The sequence below is a fragment of the Notolabrus celidotus genome, chromosome 8 (assembly GCF_009762535.1).
Source record: "Notolabrus celidotus isolate fNotCel1 chromosome 8, fNotCel1.pri, whole genome shotgun sequence".
Lineage (NCBI taxonomy): Eukaryota > Metazoa > Chordata > Actinopteri > Labriformes > Labridae > Notolabrus > Notolabrus celidotus.
This window is the reverse complement of record NC_048279.1, coordinates 12,972,215-12,994,517: the sequence shown is the minus strand read 5'-3', so window position 1 is coordinate 12,994,517 and position 22,303 is coordinate 12,972,215. Positions and strand designations below refer to the sequence as shown.

The 22,303-nt window shown below is 40.8% G+C and overlaps 1 protein-coding gene across 3 annotated transcripts; it reads right to left on the bottom strand.

The window, feature by feature from the left end:
* Positions 1-1,925: 1,925 nt before the first annotated feature.
* On the bottom strand, positions 1,926-21,437 carry adam19b (ADAM metallopeptidase domain 19b). Of its 3 annotated transcripts, XM_034689368.1 has the most exons (23): positions 21,148-21,437; positions 20,770-20,882; positions 20,547-20,617; positions 11,795-11,873; positions 11,465-11,541; positions 9,535-9,745; positions 9,374-9,439; positions 8,113-8,184; positions 7,826-7,992; positions 7,542-7,626; positions 7,065-7,204; positions 6,790-6,967; positions 6,625-6,714; positions 6,338-6,533; positions 5,544-5,652; positions 5,226-5,442; positions 5,027-5,104; positions 4,368-4,476; positions 4,143-4,272; positions 3,915-4,017; positions 3,474-3,824; positions 3,290-3,387; positions 1,926-3,215 (listed from the first exon to the last, which is right to left on the bottom strand). In XM_034689368.1, the coding sequence occupies exons 1-23, from the start codon at positions 21,263-21,265 to the stop codon at positions 3,209-3,211; spliced, it is 2,865 nt and encodes a 954-aa protein (XP_034545259.1). In that variant the 5' UTR covers positions 21,266-21,437; the 3' UTR covers positions 1,926-3,208. The 3 variants fall into 3 exon arrangements, with proteins under 3 accessions (XP_034545259.1, XP_034545262.1, XP_034545260.1); XM_034689369.1 differs by lacking the exon at positions 1,926-3,215 and having other exon boundaries at positions 3,286-3,387; positions 21,148-21,391; XM_034689371.1 differs by lacking the exons at positions 11,465-11,541; positions 11,795-11,873; positions 20,547-20,617; positions 20,770-20,882; positions 21,148-21,437 and adding an exon at positions 10,211-10,716.
* Positions 21,438-22,303: the final 866 nt, after the last annotated feature.

Sequence of the window (22,303 nt, the reverse complement as noted above, 5' to 3'; positions counted from 1 at the left end):
CGATGCCCCCTAGTGGCCACACTATGAACTACAACAATCTACATTCCAGATATTGATGGTTTTCAAATAATTTAAACACTATATTTAATTTTAAAAAAATTTGTAAAGAAAACATATACATTTTTATTATTTTATGGAAAAACTATGCTCGTTTTAAATCTATTGCCATAAAACACGTTTCTAAAAGTTGGGCATGTTTACAATTTTTTGCATTACCTCTGTATACGTTTGGGAGACCTGAGGGGTATACTACAAGCCGGATTTGCGGTTATCGAGGTAACTTCAGGGTTAACTCTGGATTTTCAGTACTACGAAGGTGGTTAATTCCTTACCAGGGTAGATAACCATGGTTATTCATGCTGAACTCCTAACCTGCTCCGGAGCAGGTATGCTCAGGATCAGAGCTCAGTTTGTAGTGAACTCCACCCACTGATTAATCAGCTCGCTCGATCTCGGAGCTCTGCGAGCTGATCGCGAGGGGAGGGGGGAGAACGACGGTCAAGCCCGCAGTGGAGAAGAGACGGGCAGGACACTTTGTCTACCTGTATGCTTTTCTATATAAATACTGATGACAGTTATTGATTATCTTTCCTTACATCATACTCAAACAGAGTCTGAAGTCAGATTATTCAGATTAAATTGGTTTAGGCTAATGCATAAAATATAAAACTGCGCGTGCTTATCACTTTGAATCATGTTCTCATTTGTATTAGTCCTTTAACCACAGCGCTCAGTTTGATACCGTCAGGACTGCAGTTGAAATATTAAGTCTAAAACGTACACACATGGCACAAGATTTAATCAGAGAGAGAGATCACTTTCAGGGAATAATCAGAGTTATTATAGTCAGATATATCTGCAATAATGATGAGAAATAAGACGTCATTTGCGCTTTTACACACTTCTTGTCTGATCCCTCAATTCTTTCTTCATGTTTCAAACTCAGCTGTGTTGAAGTTAATCTGGATTATGTGTTTAACTTCTTCATATTTTTCTAATATCAGTGCAGTGTTTGAAATTCATGTCGATGTGCTGACGGCAGACTGTCCGTGTCTGTGATTGGTCACATGTTGCCTTCTCCGCCCGTTTCATGTGAACGCGCTCAGAGTAATTCTGGATTGACTCAACATGTTGAAAACCGGCTTCGTGTGACAGATTAGCGCGATCTCCTTTGTCCGGTTCAGTGAAGCCGGATCAGGAGAATATATCTAGGATATGCTGAACTCGCTTCGTAGTATACCCCTCAGTTTCAGTAGCTTTAAATGTTAAAATGTACCTCATTTGATAATATGTTATTATCTCAGGATAAATCCCTTAAAATGTATCATCTCATGTTTTATTTTCGAGGGGTTCCATGGATTTTATCTGCTCATAAATCCAGGGTCTCCTTTGTCATATTTTTAATCTCATGCACCAAATGTTTTCAATGAGTGACAAGTGTGACTGCAGGCAGGCCAGTTGACCACCTGGACTCTTCCACTCTAGAGACACCCTGCAATAATACCTGCAGAATTTGGATTACTCCTTGAAAAAGGAATTTTGTGATGGCAGCATATGTTGCTTTAAAACCTGTATATACTGTTCACCATTATAAGCGCTGTGGAACTGTTTTCAGAGTTGTATTTGGACTTGGGACCCATGCAGTGATTCCCACTAAAGAGTCCGGTTTGTTTTTAATGCAATGATACCTGAGGGGCTGAAGATTACCGTAATCCTAGTATTGGTTCACCGAACAAAAGGTACAGAGATTCCTCCAGACTCTCTGAATCTTGTAATGATATAACGTAATTTGTTGAAATCAGTCCTCCTAAACATATCAATTCCTCTGTATAGTCATTGTTGCTTGCAATTTAGCATGCCCTTAAAACAAGAAACTGAGTATATAAATTACAGTGAGATTACATGATACATATAAAACACAAGCATTAAAATGTATAACATGTTTTTATTTTTCCACATGATTACTTGAATTCCTGTTGAAGACACGGTGTTGCACAGTGTCAGGGTTTGCATAGTTCTGGCAAGAAGGTGAAACATGGCAGCCGGCACACTGCATTTCCATATTACAGATAAAACAAGGTTATCCCGCAAGTAGTCAAATGGATTTTTCAACAGTACCATACAGTAATGTCAATGTTATCAGCGTTACATTGCCCACAGTTACATACAATCATTGCCTTTATAGCATTTTGGTCATAAAGGAACAGTTTTAGTGACATCTTTGGAAAACCATGCAAACTGATTTACATTCATGGTGCAATTTTGAGATGTTGAACTGATTACATGTTGATTAATTATGGCTTAATTGTGTTCTTTATTACAAGTGATGGGCTTAGACAAGTATATCAGCAATTGTTAGTGACAACACATAAATGAAGTTATTGTGGGTTTGAATGGTGATCTTAAAGTGACATTTCATTTAAAATCTTTATCTTATTGATACTACCTCACAGTAGTGATTAAAACGAGTTGGCAATTTGTGGAAAAACACCTTCACAGAGGACTGGATAATTAATAAGATTGCCTAAAGTGCAAAACTACAACATTATAAAATCATTAAAATAAAAAAACATTTAAAATCCTGCAGCTGATTTCTACCTCTTAATTAATGCATACCCTGACAGCATGCATGAAGGGATTTCACAGGTTCTCATAATCCTGTTAATACCCCCCTCTTTTCAAACATAAGAAGTGAAAGAATTTCAGTACTGGCATCTTTTCTTAATATAAGACATCCCTTTACATCTAATGCTCTTTAAGATGCACCATGTTTAGAACATAGACCACATTGTAAACATTCATTTCTTTGTGAATAAATACTCCCTAACAGTGATTAAACACTGCAGCAGACTTTGAATTATTTCACATTTACATTAACTCTGGGGATGGTAAAAACAAAAAGTTCTTCAGCTCTGGCTGTTTGAAGCTGTCAAAGAAGACACATAAGGTAAAAAAAAACAACATTAAGTTAGCCTTAACTTAAAGAGTACTACTTAAAACGTTCTCCTACTGATATGTACCATGACTTGATCAAATGTAACCCTTTCCCTCCTAATAACATCAATGCAAATACTTTTTAATCCACATTGTGTTAAGTATTCATTGTCTTCCAAAATGCCACATTTTTCAGCTGCTAATAATCAAGAAGACTATCTGAGGCAGTGTCTTAATTGATGATGGTGATGGTCCCCAACGTCTCCCTGAGTTCTTAGGTTCTACAAGGAAAAAGTAGAAGTTAACAAAAGGATTTGTGTAGATTTGCATGAGAAAACAACACAAGCTGAACTACCTGTTTGGCTTTTTCTGTCCAGCAGATGGCGCCAAAGCAGCTTTTCCTCTTTGCAGAGCACTGGTAGTAATCTGTAGGCCTTTTGTTTGATGGGGTTCCTGAAAAAAAAAAGACATCTCAGTTTTTCTATTCAGTTCACCAAAAAAAATGTGTCTTTCATTTATAAGACAGAGAAAATACTCACTGATGGCTTGTTTACAGGACATGGTGGTGGAGGTCTGTTTGGGGGATCTGGTCTGGTTGTCTTTGCTGCTGAATGCTGTGATTGGGTTTTGGTGTCTTGGGGAGGTAAACATGGAGGTCCTGAGGGTGGTGGAGGAGCCTGGTTTCGTTTCGGCTCTTTCAGCTGCACAGATTTAAAAGGAGGTGAAGTGTAACCCTGAGGAGAGTGCTGTCTTTGAGAGGGATCTGATGACTTGATCTCTTTCTGCTCTGGAGCATACGCAGGTACAGGAGGAGGCTTCACTGCTGGACGCACGATAGCATTTCTGGACCGAGTCGGGCAAGACGGGCTCGGACGAGGGGATGACTTTACCTTTGGAAAAAAATAAGTGTAGTGGTTCATTGTAATGCTAAACAATAGAGAACTGCAGCACAATGTGAGTCATTTCTGGGGTTTGTTTACCAGGTGGTCTGAGTCTTGTTTCTTCAGCAAGAACGTTGGATTGGTGTGACCGTTCACATGACCGTCAGCACAAAGAGGCTTGCTCTCGACTGGGACTGAACAACTATGAGTTTAACAAAAAGTACAAATTAATTTACCAATCGTTGACATAGAAACTAAACCTAATGCATCTGAACTGGTGCTATGAAGATGTAAAGGATTAGCGTATTGCAGCACTAAATTACACACGTTGGCACTGGGGGTGGAGCAGAGGTTTTCATTGGTTGGAGTTTGTGTTTGTAACAGCACCACAGTCCAACAGCAGCCAGAACCACAAAGAGAACCAGAGGGAGCACCACCAGGACTGGAAGGAGGTTACCTGTTGGAGTTTAAACAGAAAACAGTAAGAGGCCGACAGAGGAATTATTTTAAAGATACACTGTTGACCATCAATATAAAAAGAAGAAGACTCACTGTGGCTGATGACAGGTCCACTGTCCACACTACCCCCTGACCCCCTCTGGTAACAGAATGGAGGGGCCCAGCCGGCGTCACAGTGGCAGTTGTGATTATTGTTGCACAGCTGTAAATTAAAAAAGGAACATTTAAATTAAATATGTTGACATGCAAGTAGAGGAGTGAGGAATATTGTGTGCACTCTTGAAAAATCTGGAAAATCTTCTTAATCATTTCCTTATACGCATTAGCTTAGTCACTTTACATAAAACAATTCAGGTACTTGAACTAAGATATGTTTTGCCCAATTTTTGGAACTTTTTACTCCAACTTCACTTTATTTCAGAGAAAAAAACCCTCTATTAATTTATTTGACAGCTAATAGTTAGTTCATGGATTGATTGGGGTCATTATTTATACTTTTTATAGTACATTTTGCTGAGAAAACTTCTGTACTTTAACTTCAGCAAGGTTCTAATTGCATTGCTTTTTCTTTTCCTGGAGTCTCTTTATGTCTCTGTGTTACTAATTTTAATTAAGTAAAAGATCCAAACACTCCTTGCACCACTGCCAAATATGCAAGCTTTCCATTACAGCAGGCCAGCTGCCAAAACTTCCCCAACACTCTTAGGAAATCCATCTCCCCAGCAGCTCTTCTAACACACAAAGAAACTCACCCCACGTCCGTGGCACTTGGCATTGCACTCATCAGCTCTGAGGAAAGATGCATTGCGGCACTCTCCATTAAAGCAGATCTGAGGAGAGAAGGAAGGATGTGAGGAGAACAGACAGAGAAGGGGTAAAATAATGAAATAGTTCATATAATTGGTACACTTTTACTTATAGTAGTATATATCTGCACATGTACAGACTTACAGAGTCCACACCACACTTTGTGCCTGTCATGACCAGGCCAGGGTCCAGAGTGTCACCCTGTGCCTCCTCATCTCCCTGCCCAGGTTTGTACACATGTGTTCCCATACAGTGGAGCTTCTTGTTGCCCACACTGACAGTGGTTTCTATGCGAACAGCATGGTTCCCAATGGGCTTTGAGGCGGAGGTTAAACACTGGATCTTCCCACATGTAGCATCACTGAAAGAAGTCATATAGACATTAACATCAAGGCCTGAAGAAGTTTCAATGGATATTCCCTGAACATTCTAAATACTTTCTTGAAATAAAGGTGAGCTCACCTCTCCTTACAGCTCCTGTATTTCCCATACAGATCCTTACCACAATTCCCATACATGTCTCCAGCTTCATTCACCTTCTTGAAACACAGGTCAGGAGCTGATCGGCCGTCTTTGGGGGAGAGAGAATGTGTGGTCACACATTAATATAGCTGCATATGAACACACAGTCACACACACAAACACCCAACACAAAGACAGTAAACGCATGCAGAGTGTGTTATATGACCACCTGATGGAGAGCAGATGGCACCCTCACTGTTCTGTGTGGCTCCTGAGGTACTACAAAGGCTCTCCAGGGATGCTCTGTCACAAAATGAATATGGACTCTGTCCAAAAACAGTCCCTAATCCTACTACCCACTGAGGGTTCATCTTTCACTCATCCAATTTCTCGAGGGTTAGTTTAGCTGCCTTCGAGACATGAAATGAAATAAAATAATTTGATAAGGGAAAATTTGAGGAAAGGCGTGATATTTTACAGTTGGGCTTTACTTAAATGATTATGTATCTCCATCCTACTGAAACAAAGGAAGAAAAGCTGAAGAATTCAACAGGACTCTCCTTTTGAGAATTCCTTCATTTAATGTAAAACATGTTAATCTGGAGGCAGGGTCACTTATTGGAAATCTTTCATGATCTTTCTGTCCACAATTAAATCTATAACACATAATTTCACACTCAATGGGCTTAACAAAAAAAAACCCACAGATGTAAAGGGGGCTATTACCCTGCTCTAGCTTTAGCTCAAGCAATTGTGAGCAAAATCAGGAATCCATTAGGATTCAGTCCACTAACCTCGTCCCCAGAGAGAGCGACATTGCTGCTCCAGGGTCAGACACATGCCAGTATAACAGTAAGCCTGCCCTCCTGCACATGAGGTACCATCCACTAAATAAAAATTAGCGGGACAGGTCTCTGCTTTTCCATCACAGAACTCTGCTAGATCACACGGCCCAGAGGGAGCACGACACAGCACACCTGGGCTCTTCAGCTGGACACAAAGAAAGGTGAATGGGAGATTAGGAGATGTGCAATTCAACATAATTTACTGAGATGAGTGTCAGAGTTCAGTATTGTTCTACCTTGCAGTCATGACAGCAGATGCCATGTGCACACTGAGCTCCTGCTTTCAGTGTGCAGTTATTAGCATTACAGCAGGGACTGGTACACTCCTAGACAAAGATAGGAGGAGAATCATGAGCTCTGGCATAGACATACATGGAAAATATGCAGTGCAACACACGGACCTCCTCCTCTCCACAGTCACATTCTTCTCCGTCTTCTAGGTAACCATTGCCACAGCGCTGCCCTCCGTACATGGCTCTGGTGTTTGGCAAGTTGAAGAGACACTTTCCTCCTCCAGAGTTCAGGTAGTTCTTCAGCTCCTTCAGGTTACAGCCATTAAACACACGCGGAAATGGATGCCTACGAGACACAATTAGAACATGTAGGAAATGTTATTTCTAGTTCCTCTTTTCCATAAGCTTTAATTGGTAGGATAAGGGACTCTTTCAACTCGTACCCTGTAGCAGCAGCCATGATACATCCTCCGTCATCAGCCCTTGCCTGGCAGCAGCCTGCGCTGTCATGGTTCATACCAAAGTTGTGGCCCATTTCATGGGCCATGGTGGCTGCTACACCCACAGCTGACTCTGAGTGGTCCTATTTAAAAGAGTTTAAAATATTATGAAGTAATAACTCATATTTTTTAAGTTGGGAGAGCAACAAAATCACAAAATGTCACTCGTATTAAAATGTCACTTGAATTCTGGAGACACAATCAGAGCTGAATGTAATCAATCCAAACAAAAAGAGTGTTGCACATGTCTGTACTTCCACATGTGGACCAGAGGGGCCTGGGATCAAAACAACCACCCTTACAGTTGTAGGCAAACCCAATGTCAAGTGCCTCTAACTTACATTTGACCCAGGACTTAAGTTTCCATTACCAATCAATGTATGCAAAGAATTCAAGTTTCTTTAGACTCTTGTCTCTCACCGTGTTCACTCCACCCGACTGGTAGTCGGAGCACATGGCTTTGAGAGGTGCCAGCCCAATGGTGGTGCCTTGGAACCCCCTCCCCCTGGAGACACAAGACGTCACTGATGATTAGTTCAAGCTGGACAATGTTCCACTGGGATGTAACTAGTGATGGTAAGTGCCTAACACAATGAAGTTAAAATGGATTGAGAGATCTACCCCATGGGGCAGGAGGCTTAAGGAAGAGAAGAGTGGTTACTAGGGGTGAAGAATGACAAATGGGAGAATAGAGACTGACTGACGTGATAAGCTGAGCGTTGTCGTTGGGGAGTGTAGCGAGCTGCTTGCGTCTCCAAGACAGGAAAGCTGCCAGAGTGCTGTGAGGGTTGTCTGAGACGCTGATCAAGTCCTGGCTGGTCCAAACCTCCAGACCAATCAATGCAACGCGAATGTTGAGAGCCTTGTAGTACTGCCAGTGTAGACAGGAAAAGTCAGAGTCACTGAAATGTACTTGTCATAGTTTACCAAAGAAGTGTCAGACTGACTCATTGTCTGCATGTGGTTTGTAATTCTTCACACCAGATGTTACCTTGTCAACCAAGTTGGCCGCTTCCAGTAGTTTCAGTTTGGTCTTCTCAAGATTACTCCCATGCTTCTCAAACTGTTGAAAACATTAACCATATTTTACACGTATAGACAGACACACCTACACACACCCACACTTTGGTTAACAACATCCTCTTTCTAAAAAAAAAGGAGACGTTACACTTAAATGACAAACAGGATGTGAATCACAGCACTATATTTATCTTAAGTGCAATTTGCTGAGGCTTTTTGATATTGTTCAGTTTTGTTCAAGTATGTGTCGGATAGCCATTCAAGTTGTAATATGTAGATTGAATAAAAATATGTTTACTATTATCCAATTATGTATCTATTAGCTGCTCCTACTTATCTTTGAGGGTTGTACAGGGCTGGAGAAAGAATAGAAAAGAATACCATACAATACCATACAGTACGACATAATATGGTACGGTACGTTACAAAACCATACCATACCATACCATGCCATGCCATACCAGACAATGGGATACAGTACGCTACGATACAGTAGGATAGGATACGATACTACACAAAATGATATAACATTTGATATGGCGCATTGTGAAACGATACGATAGGATAGGATACAATACAATAGATACAATATAAATCTATACAACACAATTGGATAAGATAAGATACCATTTGATAAGATAGGACAACACAAAATATGACAGGATAAGGTTCGACAAGAAACGACATGATAAATAAGTTTGATGCAATACAATGAAAAACGATACAAGACGATCCATAACAATACAAAGTACTCTGTATAATACAATATGATAGGTATTATGTTTTAGAGTCATAATGTGTGTTTTACCCGTGTTATCTATTTATTTATGTTTTATTCCTTCCATGGATTTGATATAATTGAGCCATTGAGCATGGTTGACCTTATTTGTAGCTGTTAAGTTGTGTGGTGGGGGCCAGACAAAGAGGGTATAGGGCTACGTGTTTGTATGAAGGTTGTATTGAAAATAAAGACAAGTTAAGCTGGATTGGATTGGACAACCTTCATGCTTATATGAACACTCATTTGTATTTTAAAGCCACACATTTACCTGTATGTCTTTGGACTAGTTTAAAACACTGTTATAAATGGTGCTGTGTTTCAAACATATTCTATGATACTCTATTCTGACTCCTACAAGGCTGATTTCACATGCAAAGCCATGTCCTGTACTCCCACATTTGATGATAAAATACAAAAAGTGTCTGTGTAGTTAAAATAACTGTGTCCTCACCTCTGCCTTGTCTGCCACCATCAGCAGCTCCACATACTTCATGTTCTTGCTCAGGTCCCTTTTTTCCTAGAAATTTGAGACACGACAACTCAACACATAATATATTTCAACACTAATACTGTGCTTTGTGTAAAACTGTTTGTCCTCGTATCTGAACTCACCCTTCTGCTCTGTAGTGACATCATTCCATGGATGAAGTCATTAAGCCCCTCCTCATGTCCCGTGTTACTATGGTGATGCAGGCACCTTCCTTCGGGTAGATGGAGACTCTCGGCTCTGAACACAGCATGCTGCTGCTGATGCTGTGCATCTGTGGAGCCAGGAAGGGGCTCTATCAGGTAGCTGACGCTTGTGTTCAGAGAAATCAGTCCCCTGGGGAAAGAAGACACTGCTGATGGTTCCATCCAATTATAGCTCGAGGAAATCACATGGGAATTAAAGATGTTGCTGTTGTCTATCTGCACACTGTAGTATTCTGTGGAAACCATGATTCTATTTCAATAACTGAAAATAAAATGCCTTTATAACCTGTCAAGTTGAAGTGTGAGTAAAATCACATGGTTGCACATCAGATTTAAATTTCTTCTTCTTATTTAGCATGGCTGGTTTTATGGATGAGGAAATCAGCAGGGTGTGTTTCTGGTGATTTACTTCTGTTTAGGTCTCCTGGGACTGATACAGCTATGTATTATCTCCTTCCTTCTTCTGAAAACCACTTAAAGAGGGTAGACATTTACACAATCATACACACAGCAGCAGGTCAAGCAGCTGCAGAAAACATCTGGAGAGGTCAGACGCCCACATGTCAAAGTCCCTCTGTGCTGCATTAAAACCTACATGAAGTAGGAAGAGGAATTCATTCACTTTACATCCAGATGCAGAGCAGGGAAACCAGAACAGCACACATATGGCTACGGTTTCTGTCAGTGCTTGCCAGTTTCTCCTTCATAGCTGGTCCCTCCTCTCAGAGTGTCTCTCCCCTCACAGGAAGGATGAGCTGCTCTGGATTCACAGCAGGAGAAAACACAGGATCTCAACACGGAGCTGCACTCAATGAACCAACTCTGGAGCCAATGACCTACTAACCTGCTGGACTGTACAAGACGCTACACGCCATGTGTGTCCTGTCCCATTAGCCATTGGTTCGTCAAAGCCAGAACAGTTGTGGAGGCTTTAGTTACTATTTATTTATATCTATGTAACATCCCCACACATTCTGAGCGGAGAGCTCACAACTTAGCTTTAAAAGTCACAGTAAAAATGTCAGTGTACCATTTACATATCTAAAAATCCACACTTTAGCTTTTTAGCTTTTAAAGTGGGATAATCTTAAGCTAAATGTTTACCTTGAAGTCCTATGAGGCTCATGTGTACCGTTTTTGTATTGATCTAAATATGGTAACTGGTATATGGATATGTGTTTAACAGGAAGATATTCAGGTTATTGCAGTAACTGGATTTTTAGAAGTTGAACTATGGAGAAAAAAAACTGGCTTATGTTATCTGGCAAAGGGATTATCAGCTTGGCTTCTCCTGGGGAAAGGAGATTTCTTGGCGAGGTATAAGCTGCACCAGGTTTCTACTCAGCTCTTAACATGCATGAAATTGAAATATGACAAAAAAACTGCAATGTTAAGAGATGTGACAAACTCCCTCATTTAATTTGGTAAGCTTAAAAAAGTTTCCAAAAAAGTTTGCAAATGAAATAGAAAAAAGCCAAATATACTGCAGCTGTAAAATTAGCCTTAATAAGGCTGTTAGCTTTGATTGACAAGCAGGTGATGCAACACATCAAAAAAAGGATCAATCACAAACATTATCCCTACAGGATAAAGTCTAACTCTCTGAGTTTGAGAACTGGAGAAACTTTTCTTTTGACTCTGCTATCTCTCTTTACTCCTTTGTTGAAGAAATTCTGCAGCTACAGAAAAGTCCTTGTCTCTGCTCTTAACTAGCAAAAGCTTTTACTTTGAGAGTGATTCAGTCTTATGGGAGACTTCCTATAACTCTAAGAAATGTCTTTCACCATTGGGACCAACTCTCAATATTAGAAAACTTTATGAAAACAGCCTATGGTGGAGTTTTACATACCTGAGTCCTGAGCATGTACTAACAGCAACGGTTGAGCCTTCCAGACCCAAAACCTCTCCATGGTAGAAACAGTGTCCCTGAAAGACAGGCAGAGTTAAAGCTTAACATATAGGTTTCTGTGTGGAGAGAAACAGGCTGGTACAGTGATAGAAGCAAAGGGACCTAGAGATGTTTGCATAAATTATGTGTTTATAGACTACATTGCAATTTCCTACTTGCTACGTTGCTGTCATCAGATTACATTACCTGCATTAGTATCTATTTCTCTACTAGGATAATTCATAACTCCCCACAGCAGTTTAATGACATTAAGTTGTGTCATAGACTCACAGTGTTGACAGGAGAGGAGGACTTGCGGGCTCCATCAGGAGTGTACCATATTTCCTGATATCCAGGGGCCAACAGCTGCCTGGTCAAAGACAGAAAATGCTAAGCATTAATTTTCAATAAAATATATACACTGTGGTGTTCAGTTCCCCAAATCAGTTTCAATATGGTGGGACAATGGTGAAAAATATACAGAGCAGAAGTAGAAGCTGCAGGAAACAGATGAGACAGATGATGACAGATTCTTCCCAGCAGCTCACAGCTCATAAAACATTCAGCCTGACGGAGACACTCTGCAAAACCAGACCACTTTAAAGATTTAGACAAACATCCTCAAAGAGGTACTGGGAAAAACACAGAAAAGTGTAGGAAAGCTGATAAAAAGCATGTACCTTTCCAGAACGATCCTCTTCCTTTGTGGAAACAGCAAAAGCTGCTGATAGTGACTTTTCAATGCTGAGAGTTTGAGTTTATAACTTGGTCCTAAGCACATTGATTTTACAGTGTTTTTATTTCCCAATGTCTTTCTATTTTGCTCCTTTTATTCGATTTATGCCATTATTATACTAAACACACAGCACAAGAGAAACAGATATATAAGGAAAACATATATAAATATAACAAGAGAGACTATAAATTAATAGAGTTAAGCAAGACATTCAGGCTACTCTCCATCTGTGTGTGAAGTGAGTGTCCACAGACTCGAGCTGCTCATGTCAAACCTCAGCCTTTAGGCTCAATATTTACATCTCCTGCAGACGCTTGTTTTCCTGTGCTTCTCCCTGTGACTCTGTCTCAATCCATTCTTCCTGTTTTCATTCATAAACTCGGTCAGCCACACAGCTGGTTTTCTTTTGCTCTGACTCTCTGGAACCCTGTCTCCCCTCCCACATTGTCTGAGTCTGATCCATCAAACAGGCTTTAACTACAGTGAAATAAAGCTATAGAGGATTCTGCATCTATGTACTGACTCTGGCTGAAAGACTAAAGCCTAGACTTAAGTCTCACACATACCTGAAACGTAGTAGGTCTTCCTTGAATTCAGTTTTATCATATAGCCTATCTGTGAATGCATCTTTGACAGTTTGTGGTTTTATTTCAGGGTAATGGCTCCTTATCTTACAATTAATCATTACTCCATTTTATGTGGTTTGCTGGTCAAAATAAAAATGTAACTCAGTGTAGAAAACACTTAATTTCTCTTATTATGAGTTACCACCAATCTCATGTCTGTCTTTTAGCTCATCAGCTTAGTTTAGCATAAAGAATACAAACAGGGGGAACAGCTAGCCTGGCTCTTTCCAACAGTTCAAATATTCTATAAAAGCATTTAGAAGCATTTTTATGTATTTACTTACATGGTAAGCCTATATTCCTATTGTTCAATACATCAAAACTTAAATGTTAAACCAAAAAGTAAGCATTTTTCAGAGACAATGTTCCAAGCAAATCTTTAACTGTTCCAGCGTCTCTTTAAGCTTAGGTAGGCTACTTAAAGAAGTTTGCTTCAGAGGTGACATTTGGTTGGTTAAGTTGTTGTTGGACAGTCAGACTATTTGTGTCTACTTGTTTACAAAGTTCTTGTTTGTTAAGTTCATCTTATTTACAACCTACTAGCTAACATTAGCTAACCGGCTACTAGCTTCTTATCTAAAACTTTAACACAAAAGTGATATCATTCTTCTCATCTAGCGTTTGGCAGAAAAGTGACTAAGGGCATTCCCCATATGTCACAGCATGCCTCTCTAAGTAAGATAGAGACAAATGAAGGGAAGATGGGGATTTTTCTTTTCTCTCCCATCTGATGCCCTGAAGGAGAGAAGGCTCTTGAAACAATGACAGCCTGTTGATCCAATCAGCCACAGAACAAGAGGAAGACAGAAAACAACTGTCATCTTTTTATAGATAACCACTGTGGGGTGGGGAATGAGAGGGACACACACACGCGCACACGTGCACACGCGCACACGCACACACACACACACACACACACACACACACACACACACACACACACACACACACACACACACACACACACGGTATAAAGTCAATCTTATAATCAATCACTCAGTGACGATGTGTCTGGCTGATGTCACCCTGAACCGCCTCTGTGTTGTGTATGACCCTCTAATCTCACTTATATCTGGTCTTCCTCTAGTTTTCCTGCCTCTCTGTCTCCCCACATGTTCCCATCATGCTCTTTAGCTGTCTCTTTAACCCTCTATGCCGCTCTCACAGGCAAGATTAACGTCAGATTGGCTGATGATTGACTGAGCTTCAGCCTGCTGTTTTTTTTCCAGACATTGCTTCTTTCATGAGAAGTCACATGACTCTTTTTTCTCAATTGTTCCTTATTCTCACATGCCAGTCATTAGCTGCGGACACCAGTAAACTGATGGCCTTATAATGATCACACACTCAGACACAACAGGCCTTTAACTAAGTTTGAGTACAAAGATTTGATGCTTGACTCTTTGCTTTTCCAAACCACTAGTAGTACTGACTGGATGTCTAAACTTGGCAGGTCATTTGTCACATTTGGATATGACAAAAAATTATTCAATTGAATATTAAAACAATTCAAAGTCTTTTCTCATTAGGCAATGAAGACACCTTCCGACATGAGTTTTCAACTATGATTGCCACTGACCTCATGCCAACTGTTTGTTCAGTTTACCATCAAGTAGTGTGTCAGAATGAAACTTCTGCCATCCAGCATTATGAAACTACCAGACACACCCAAAATAACTGACTGTTTTGATTTAGTTTATTTCAAGTTGCCTCAGAAGTGTTTTCAGAACTTATAGACGTTATTTTTAAGTGAATGGTTAATTAACTGCGTAATAAAACACAGTCAAGACAACTGCACTGTGAACTCAGTTAAGCATGTTGTCATTGGTTGGCCACGATTGCAGTTTTTATTTTAGTCTGCGATCCAAATAATAAGAGTCCATCATGCTGCAAGGTGAGTTCAGCCAGCAGCATTACGGACTAAAGAAGTGAAGAACTGTGGTAACTGTAATTAACTGCATTGAAAGTTAAATGTGCCTGTGAATGAAAAAAGCATCTCCTTACATAATAGATGGAATGATGGAAGGGGGTGAATGTGGGTACATAATGAACATAATGATGGTCTTCGATCAGTTAAAGACACAGTGAGGAGTTTTTAAACTGCCTTTGAAATGATATTCAGCACCAGCCAGAAGTGCTTATGTTTAGAGCTCTGTTGGTAAAGTTTGGCGGTAGGAGGTGAATTAGCAAGCAGTAGGAGTGTTTTCTTTGCATAGGTTTTTTTTTTACATAATATGTCGTACTCATGGCTGATACTGGATCAAGATCAGCAAAAAAAACCCCACACATTTTCTGTTGTGTTGTTTAAGATGGAGAAACTCTACAGCCAGGACTTTGCTAGCTAAAAGAGCAAAATGTCTGAACATGTAATGTTTATGTCGGCATGTCAATGCTAAGTAATGTTAATAAATCTGGCTTTAAAAAGTTTTTTCATTGTTAGGTTGCAGCTAATACAACAGTGGCTGAGGGTGTTCATAGGAAATGCACTCTTCATCCTGCCCAAAGAGGTAAACAACACAACATGAAAGCTCCTAAGTGTGTGGAGCGGAGAAATGCCAATCTTTGATTTTTTCAGCAACAGAATCCTATACATTACACAGCTGCCTATTAGTTTGACTGTTCCAGCGACAGTTTGCATTTCAATTTTAGCGGATTTTGTGGCAAAGTTTTAAAGAAACAAACAAAAAATTTGGCTAAATTCCTATAATGGCAGGGCGCCATTGGATTAGCGGTCTAATCACGTGCCCATAAACAAAGGGTACAGTCCTTGTCGCAGCGGTTGCAGGTTTGATTTCTGGGCTCTACCATTTGCTGCATGTCCTCCCCAACTCTCTACTCCCCACATTTAATGTCTGTCTCCAGCTTTCCTATCCAATAAAGGCAAAAATTCCCCAAAACACAACTTAAAAAAAAGAAAAACCCTATTATGGCCTATTATGTGTGTGTGCTAAATCTAAAGCTACAACAAGTGGTTGGTTATCTTGAAACTCTTGTGCAACAGTAAGCCTGACTGGAGCTCATCAATAAGCAGTATTTAACTGTTTACTGCTTGTTGCTATCAGCACAAAAACAGAGTTGTACCAACAACAATTTGTGGTCTTGTGTAATTTTTTAAGATGTGGAAGTATTCCTTAAAATCCACCACACTAAAGCACCAGCACATTTTGAATATCCCCAACCATTGAGTGTAATTGCATTCCAGTAAACACCGCAAGAGCTTTCAAATCAAGTCTGCAGAGCCCTGTGCGTGATGGCGGGAGAGCTGCACAGAGTTTGGATGTGGTCCAGTGTGCGGACAGACGCTCTGATTGAGGAGCGGGGTACTAGCTGAATCAGGACTGTCTGACAGTGAGGGAGGCTGAGACAATGGCTTGGTTCAGACTCATGAGGGGAAAGAAAGGGTGTGTGTGTGTGTGTGTGTGTGTGTGTGTGTGTGTGTGTGTGTGTGTGTGTGGGAGGGGGGAGTAACGTTAATGTACTTGTGAGACAGTGAAGGAGGGGGAGAGGAGGACACGGGTAATGTATTAAGGTCAGTGGGTCGCATTCCCTCATAGTATCGGATGACATCACCCAAAAACAGTTGGAGACTGACGCAAAGTCAAAGTAGCACTCAGCAAACAGATGATGAAGAGGCTTTTATTGCACAAGGTGCACTGTTGTGTGAAGCCTTGTGTGTGAGTGTGTAAAAGTTCCCCTAACACAGGAGGCCTAGACTAAGACATATAAGTAGACAGGACCCGAACACTGTGAGACTAAACATAGAAACAAAGGCAACAAGGTAAAACTAATTCATCCAAGCTCTGTGATCCATCAGGTCTGGGCTTTCAATTGTCAGTGTTTGTGTTCTTTTCAGCTGCTGTGTGTATGTACAAGTCTCTGTTTGTGACTGTCTGCGGGTGGCCACGGTCTCCCAAAGTCCTGACCGCAGCCAGCAAGAGGGAGATGTATGTTTGTCCTCGAGCCCTGGGGAGCATCAGGCGAGGTGAGAGGAGGAGAGAAAGAAGGAAGAATGGGTCGCTCTTTTTAAAGGAGACAGAGGAAGAGCTATGAGGACAGGAGAAGGAAAGGAGAGGAGGGGAGGGGAGGAATAATGACGAGTACTGTTCCCAAGGGAGTGCTTCATCCAGGTTCATGCACTTACGAGTGTGCAGGAAGGGCATTAAACAGATGAACAGAGAAAGTCGTGCAGAGGAGGAAACAAGAATATCTACACGAATCATAAACACATAACTCTCACTCAATCTGACCCCCTACCGTCTCCATTTTCCTCTTTCCATGACTTCTCTCACCTTAACCCTTCTCCTTTGCTCCATCACTCATTTTCTTAAATTTTCCCTCCCTCTCTCGCTCTGTTTTGACGTCCCCTTTCCTGCACTCTGAGTCAGCACACCAGCCCCTGCCTGGCTTTTAGCCAAATCAACCCTCTGAGGAAGCACCACAGCCTTTCATTAAGATAAAAGCTCCAGCAGACACACACAGGCAACCTTCACACTTGTATACATTGACACATTGACTAGCATAGCTGGGGAGGACATAAATGGATTGACTCTATGATCCAGACACTGAGAGAACTGATGCATACAAAAACTCACAGCTACGTCTTTCTCCATACTTTGATTAAGTGATGCGTTAAGGAGAAGAGCGTTTATGATGGATTGGAATTCAAAGGGAAAAAATTGAAGAAAAATTAGATTAAAAACGCTGCAGGAGGATAAACAGAGAGACAAGATCAAGACCATCTCACAAATACTTCATGTTGTCTTATCTGCAGGAACTGTTGCAGGGGCAATGAGGACAAGAGGGAGTAGCCAGGACACAGACGGACACTGGCAGCCTTTTCTCTGGCTTTTCTCCAAAATCAGACATCGATCTTCACTGACATTAATTGCTGTCTTCTCCAGCGCCCCCTCTTATAGCGTAACATCAGAGATCTGTCTCCACATTAGGCCAATAGAGGACAAATCTAAACACAGAAACCCAGTACGGGAATGCTGAGAGGGGAAACACTGGCTAATGGGGGGGGGTTGAAGTAGTAAACCTCAGACTGAATAATGGGTCACAGAGCTGGCAGGCACTTTCTTTGAAAGCTGTGAAGCTATTTCTGTGAGGGGCTGGATGAAAACGATTGCGGTGGGGTTGGTGGGGCTGAGTCTTAGAGTTTCATGTTTGAAGAGCTCTCCATAGAATGACAAACATGAACGAACCCTTCCCACAACATAGACAGACTCATTCTCCCTTGATTTCTCAAAGAATTATAGCAGAGTTGAATAAGTACATGTTTTATCATCAAGATGGAATAGGACAGAAAGGTAGTCTACACAACATGTTAACACTGCAACATGGTGTAGACTTTGGCAGTGTTAAAGATGGATTTAGTGGAAAAACAGACTTTAAAAGTTAAGGGGAAGAACAACTTATGCTGGCACTGCTGTATCTGTTCAGAATACAAATGAAACAATGCTTACTTTACTTTTCTTTGCCTGAAAATGTTAAGTTTAATGTGAATACGCCTGGCAAGAAGACTGCTAAGAATCTGTTGCCATGGAAGCACTAACTGTCAAATCGGAGGGACTTTTTTATCTTTTAAAAATAAATGAATCATTTGTGAGTCAATGAGATCATCTTCAAATGAAAACTATCTTTATTTGGTAGCTAGGTGATAAGCAGGTTAAGGTGCATTTCGACCAAGAGCTTCGGTGTCTTTTAGCCCCCAGAACTACTTTACCCTGAACTACAAGGTTCCTCTGCCCCCATTGTTATCTGCGTTACGTCCGCAGGCTGAAGTCCCAGGTAGATTGTGCAAATCAGGCCAGTGACGTATGGATGTATTAAAAAATATTATGAAATCTTAATAAATAACTTAATATGCATTCACAGGAACTCCCTCTGTGTTTAAACAACTGTTTAAACTCCACAAACACTGTTACGTTCAGCCGAAAGGAAAAGTACTACCCCCAAGCAGGGGCTTTTCAAGGGGAAAATTATCTACCCCTGAACTAAATTTAGACCCTGGTTCCTCCGGTCGAAACGGACGTAGTTCAGGGGTAAAGTCCCTAGTTCCGGGGGAAAGTTCCTGCGGTCAAAAAACACCTTTACTGTCTAGTGGGCAGGTTCTTATAAAAAAAATAGAATCCCTTCAGAGTGAACAAGACCCAGAAGCAAAACTCATCCCCTCAAGATTATATTTCTCATAGTCACCCGCTCACTATACATGAGCCCTTAAATTATAAAGAAATATCCCAAAGAGCTACTATTCCAAAAACCTTCAAATCAGTTCTTTTTAGAAAACATGGATGAATAAAACCTCCTCTCATCAAAGTCCAAACCATGACTGGTTTAAACAGAATAAAAAAACTGTATTGATGATTTATTCCAGATCAATAAAGCTCCCAGACACAGTCCATTGAAGTATCAATACAAAGGATGTAGGTTATGCTTCCTTAATACGAAACTATGTTGTAACTTGTATCTATCTATTTTTTTAAGACTCATCTAAAGCAAAGCATTTACATTTTTAAATGTCTTTTTTCGAATCATCTTTTTTATGCATAGTCATTTTATATTGTGTTGTGACTGTAGCAGAAGTGGTTGACACAGTGACGAAATGTTCACAACTTTTCTGTTCCAGGAATAAGTTGTGAAGTGGTTTCAACAATGTTTTTGCTTATGTGTCTTAAGAAATCTGAATATCCTTTTTTTGAACAAGCTGCAAAGACACAGTCCATCAAATGCTGAGTAATCACAAAAACTGTCCAAGCTATTGTAATACTCTGTAGCTCCCCGTCTCTGTCCCTCACTTAACCACATATATGCAGACAAACTGCGTGTGTGATGGATGAAAATTCCTTGCCCAGGAGGAAATCTAACAGTGTGACCACCTGCTGGGAGGGTGCAGAGCAGGGGGGCAAATCCCTGAGGGGATTCAGTCAGACACAGTGGAGTCATAGTTTGCTAATGTGAGTGTGTCTGTGAGTGAATGAATACCAGACAGCGTCTGCCTTTAACTGTAAAAATGGACTTCAGTTCTAATGTTCATAAAAGCTTCGCTCCACTTGTGTGCTGGCTCAAATCCAAGTTAAAGTGGTAAATCACAGTTCCGTTGTCACCACAGCCCTCCCCGAAATCCCACCCAGCAATCACACTGTCCACTGACCAGGCTAGATACTCTGCACCCTTCCTATCACTATCCTATTGTTCCCTCACAGGAACCGCTCCATCAGATTGCAGGATGTTAGGTGCAAAGGCACAATCTGACTTCCTGTTTGCCCAAGGCATAGAGATCGGGTGTCCAAAACCATCATGCTCCTTTCCTCTCTTCATCCCCCTCTCTGCTCACACACACACACACACACACACACACACATACACACACACACACACACACACACACACACACACACACACACACACACACACACACACACAGAGGGGCACTGACCTTATAAATGTGTCTATGTGACAGCTCACATCTGCTCATATTAACAGAGCAAGCCGGGGCATTTTGTGGACGTCTCAGAAAACAAAGAACATAGGTGTATATACCTAGGAGTTCCTAACAGGTAATACATTTGGATGAAATTCCCCCAAACTCTATGACTGTTCCAAAGGTTGCCAAGCAATTTATTTTTTTAATCCACTGATATGAAACACACTGGAGGTATGGTGTTGGAAGGGTACTCACTCATTTTTCTCCAGGTGTAGTGTGAGCTCCTGGCCCTCAGCTGTGATCCGTACTTGTACTTCTGCAGGGTTCTGCATGAATAAACAGCAACAAGAGAGTGAATAGAAGCTGACCTACATATGCCAAAAATGTAACACAACTTATCTGTGATATTAAGTTTTTGTAAATTATATTCTAAGACTACTGAACAGGGAAGGACACAAAGACAGACAGCCTGGCTCACCTCTTTGTTGGCAGACCTCCTGTGTCTGTGAGGATGCAGCCATGTGGGAGAAGTAATCTCATAACTCTGGACTTGCTGGAGGATGCTCCTCACAGAACCCTGGTTATTGTCTCCTAATGAAAAACAATGAAAAAGACAGAAAACATGACAAATTACTATGATCGAGGTGTACTGCTCTTTGGTGATAAGCTGAAATAATGTTTTTCATCTGAGCCAGGAATGAGTCAGTTACACAAAAACTAACACTGATTATTCATGCCCAATAACAACATTAGAATTGAATTTTAACACTGAAAAATCATTCCAATGCAATATCGATCTATTTTTCCTAGCACATGTAGAAATTATATTTTTAAATGTGTAAAAAATCCCGCTCACCATTGTAAACAGCGCCTTCAGATACAGTAGCCTCCACACTGAGCAGGACAACTAACAGATACACACACAGGGAGGACTGCACAGCGTCGAGAGGAAGATGACGCGCTCCTGGATACATTCTAACAACAAACAGCTCCAAATGAATCCTCCAAACTGAGACATAAATGTGCAGTAAACGGACCGGGCTGTTTCACGTCAGAGGGACATAACGCCAACAGGGTGATGTCGCGATTGCTGCTCGTCTGGATGAGATGCTTGTAGACCGCAGGGCGCTCATCTCTCTTTCATTTTCAACCCCTCCCCTTCATCCACACACACACGCTTGCGCGCGTACGGAGACGGAAAGTGAGGTGAGGCAAGACAAGGGAGGATATGATGAAGGATGAACGAGCGAGAAACAAGACATCGAAATCACGATTACACAGCCTATTTGAAATGTTAAGGCGATCCGAAATCATTTCACGCAACACTCCTCTAATGCTGTTGACGGAAAAACGAAAAAAGAAAGATCACTCTGGTTTTATTTAGAATTAATATAAAAAGGCAAGTTTATTCCAGTATTGTAATTTGACAAATAACCACTTTAACATTCAGTATGGGGTTGTTTGAGGACGATTCGGCTTTTTAAGCTCTTAAAGGGGCACTACACAAACTAATTGTTACACATAGAGAAGGTGGACTTAAAATAGAGGCGGAAATAAAATCTAAGTGGTCAAAGTTGACAGGAATATTCTTAGTCTACTCATGATTGTGTGCCATACGTTAAAAAGGGCAGCAATCTTGCATTTCTCATTAGGCAGCAAATAACATTAAGTTAATTTGACCCTCCCTTCCAATAAACACACAAACTCCACATATTTTTCTTTCAGAGCTTTTGTTTCTCATAGTCCAAACCAAGATAACCCTGATGACACCAGTGAGACATCATGATTAGCTTTCCAGATTCAAAGCTTTTTCTAAGCCACCGAAGATATCAAACAGCAGTTTAGACCACATGAAATGTTCTATTTATAGCCATAACATTAATGTGAATGATGCAGTTCACCGTTTAAAGCTGCAGATTATACCCACTAATAATTCTATAATAGCCCCAGATTTCCTGCATTGCCCCAAGATAGATACCCCAACCACCAGAATTGTGGTCCCACCTACTTCA

What these genes read in the sequence shown, in the direction of transcription:
- adam19b (XM_034689368.1), bottom strand. Translation starts at nt 21,265, where the DNA reads ATGTATCCAGGAGCGCGTCATCTTCCTCTCGACGCTGTGCAGTCCTCC. An exon ending in CTACACCTGGAGAAAAATGA is followed by an intron (nt 11,874 to 20,546) that starts GTGAGTACCCTT and finishes GTCTTTGACCAG; the next exon opens with GCAGCTGTTGGCCCCTGGAT. An exon ending in CCAAGTGCCACGGACGTGGG is followed by an intron (nt 4,477 to 5,026) that starts GTGAGTTTCTTT and finishes TTTAATTTACAG; the next exon opens with CTGTGCAACAATAATCACAA.